The sequence below is a fragment of the Buceros rhinoceros genome, unplaced genomic scaffold (genome assembly GCF_000710305.1).
Source record: "Buceros rhinoceros silvestris isolate BGI_N320 unplaced genomic scaffold, ASM71030v1 scaffold23085, whole genome shotgun sequence".
Taxonomy (NCBI): domain Eukaryota; kingdom Metazoa; phylum Chordata; class Aves; order Bucerotiformes; family Bucerotidae; genus Buceros; species Buceros rhinoceros.
Genome location: NW_010411483.1, coordinates 3,964 through 4,906, shown reverse-complemented (window position 1 = coordinate 4,906; position 943 = coordinate 3,964). Strand labels below are relative to the sequence as shown.

The 943-nt window shown below is 58.9% G+C and overlaps 1 protein-coding gene across 1 annotated transcript in view; it reads left to right on the top strand.

The window, feature by feature from the left end:
• The window catches only part of ARRDC1 (arrestin domain containing 1), a gene marked incomplete at its 5' end in the record, with an annotated part of 17,051 nt that extends 16,800 nt beyond the window's left edge, over positions 1-251 (top strand). Inside the window, one exon of the mRNA XM_010136042.1 lies at positions 187-251. Coding sequence (XP_010134344.1) covers positions 187-251 — 65 coding nt within the window. The remainder of the gene's footprint in view (positions 1-186) is intronic.
• Between the last annotated feature and the right edge of the window lie 692 nt (positions 252-943).

Below are 943 nucleotides of genomic sequence, written 5' to 3'. Positions count from 1 at the left end.
CTCGCCCCCCCCCGCCCCGTATTTCAGCAGGGCAGGTTGCAGGGTGCTGGAGAGATAGATGCCTGATGCGGGACGCATGTACGTGTTAGCACTTTGCTTTACTCTGCACCGAGTTACGTAGAGCGGGGTGAAGTGAACCTCCCAAACCGCCCTCATAACTGCTTGTACTCTTTCTTTCCCCTGCAGAGGCACCTCCATCCTATGAGCAGAGCTGCAGCAGTGCCAACTCCAGCATCAGCAACGGCAACTAGCCTCCCTGCTTCGAGCCCTGCCGCGCTGCCCGCCGCGGGCGCCATGGTCCACCTGCCTGCTGTAAAGTCTGGTACCGCACGAGGCGTCTTTTTATCGCTCTGGCTGCTTGGTGGGGGAAACGGCACAGCCCGGCCTGGGCTTTTGAAGTCTCTTTCTAAGGAGGGAGCGGGGTGGGGAAAACCAAAAGGGCAGCCAGAGAGGCCTGCGAGTGTGGGTAGGAGCGGTCCGGGGAACTGAACCATCTCCTGCTGCTGCACCAAGTGCTGGAGAACTGGTTTTGCCCCAGGAGTGCCCTCCACAGCAGCCTGTGGTTAAAGTACTGTAGTCAACACTAACTGCTTTACTATCAAAGCACCTGCGATGCCTTATCTGACATGCTCCTGACTTGGCACGTCTCCGCTGTAGGCGAAGGCTGGGCTGTGTGGATGTTCCCTGCTCTTTTAGGGGCCGTCGTGCTCTCCAGAAATGGTTTTGACAGCCCTTCCTCCTCGTCCTTGTAGGTCCTGAGGGTGGCTGAAACTGGAGGTTTCTTGGAGTAAGCATGTGTGGAAGGTCAGGGACTCAGCCGAAAGCACAAGCCCTCGCTATACCGGTGTTGTGGGCAGAGTGACCTGCAGCCGCTGGTCCTCTCGCAGCGAGCTGGACCACTGCCAGCGTGCAGGGAGAGGCGGGCAGGCTCTAACCATCGGGA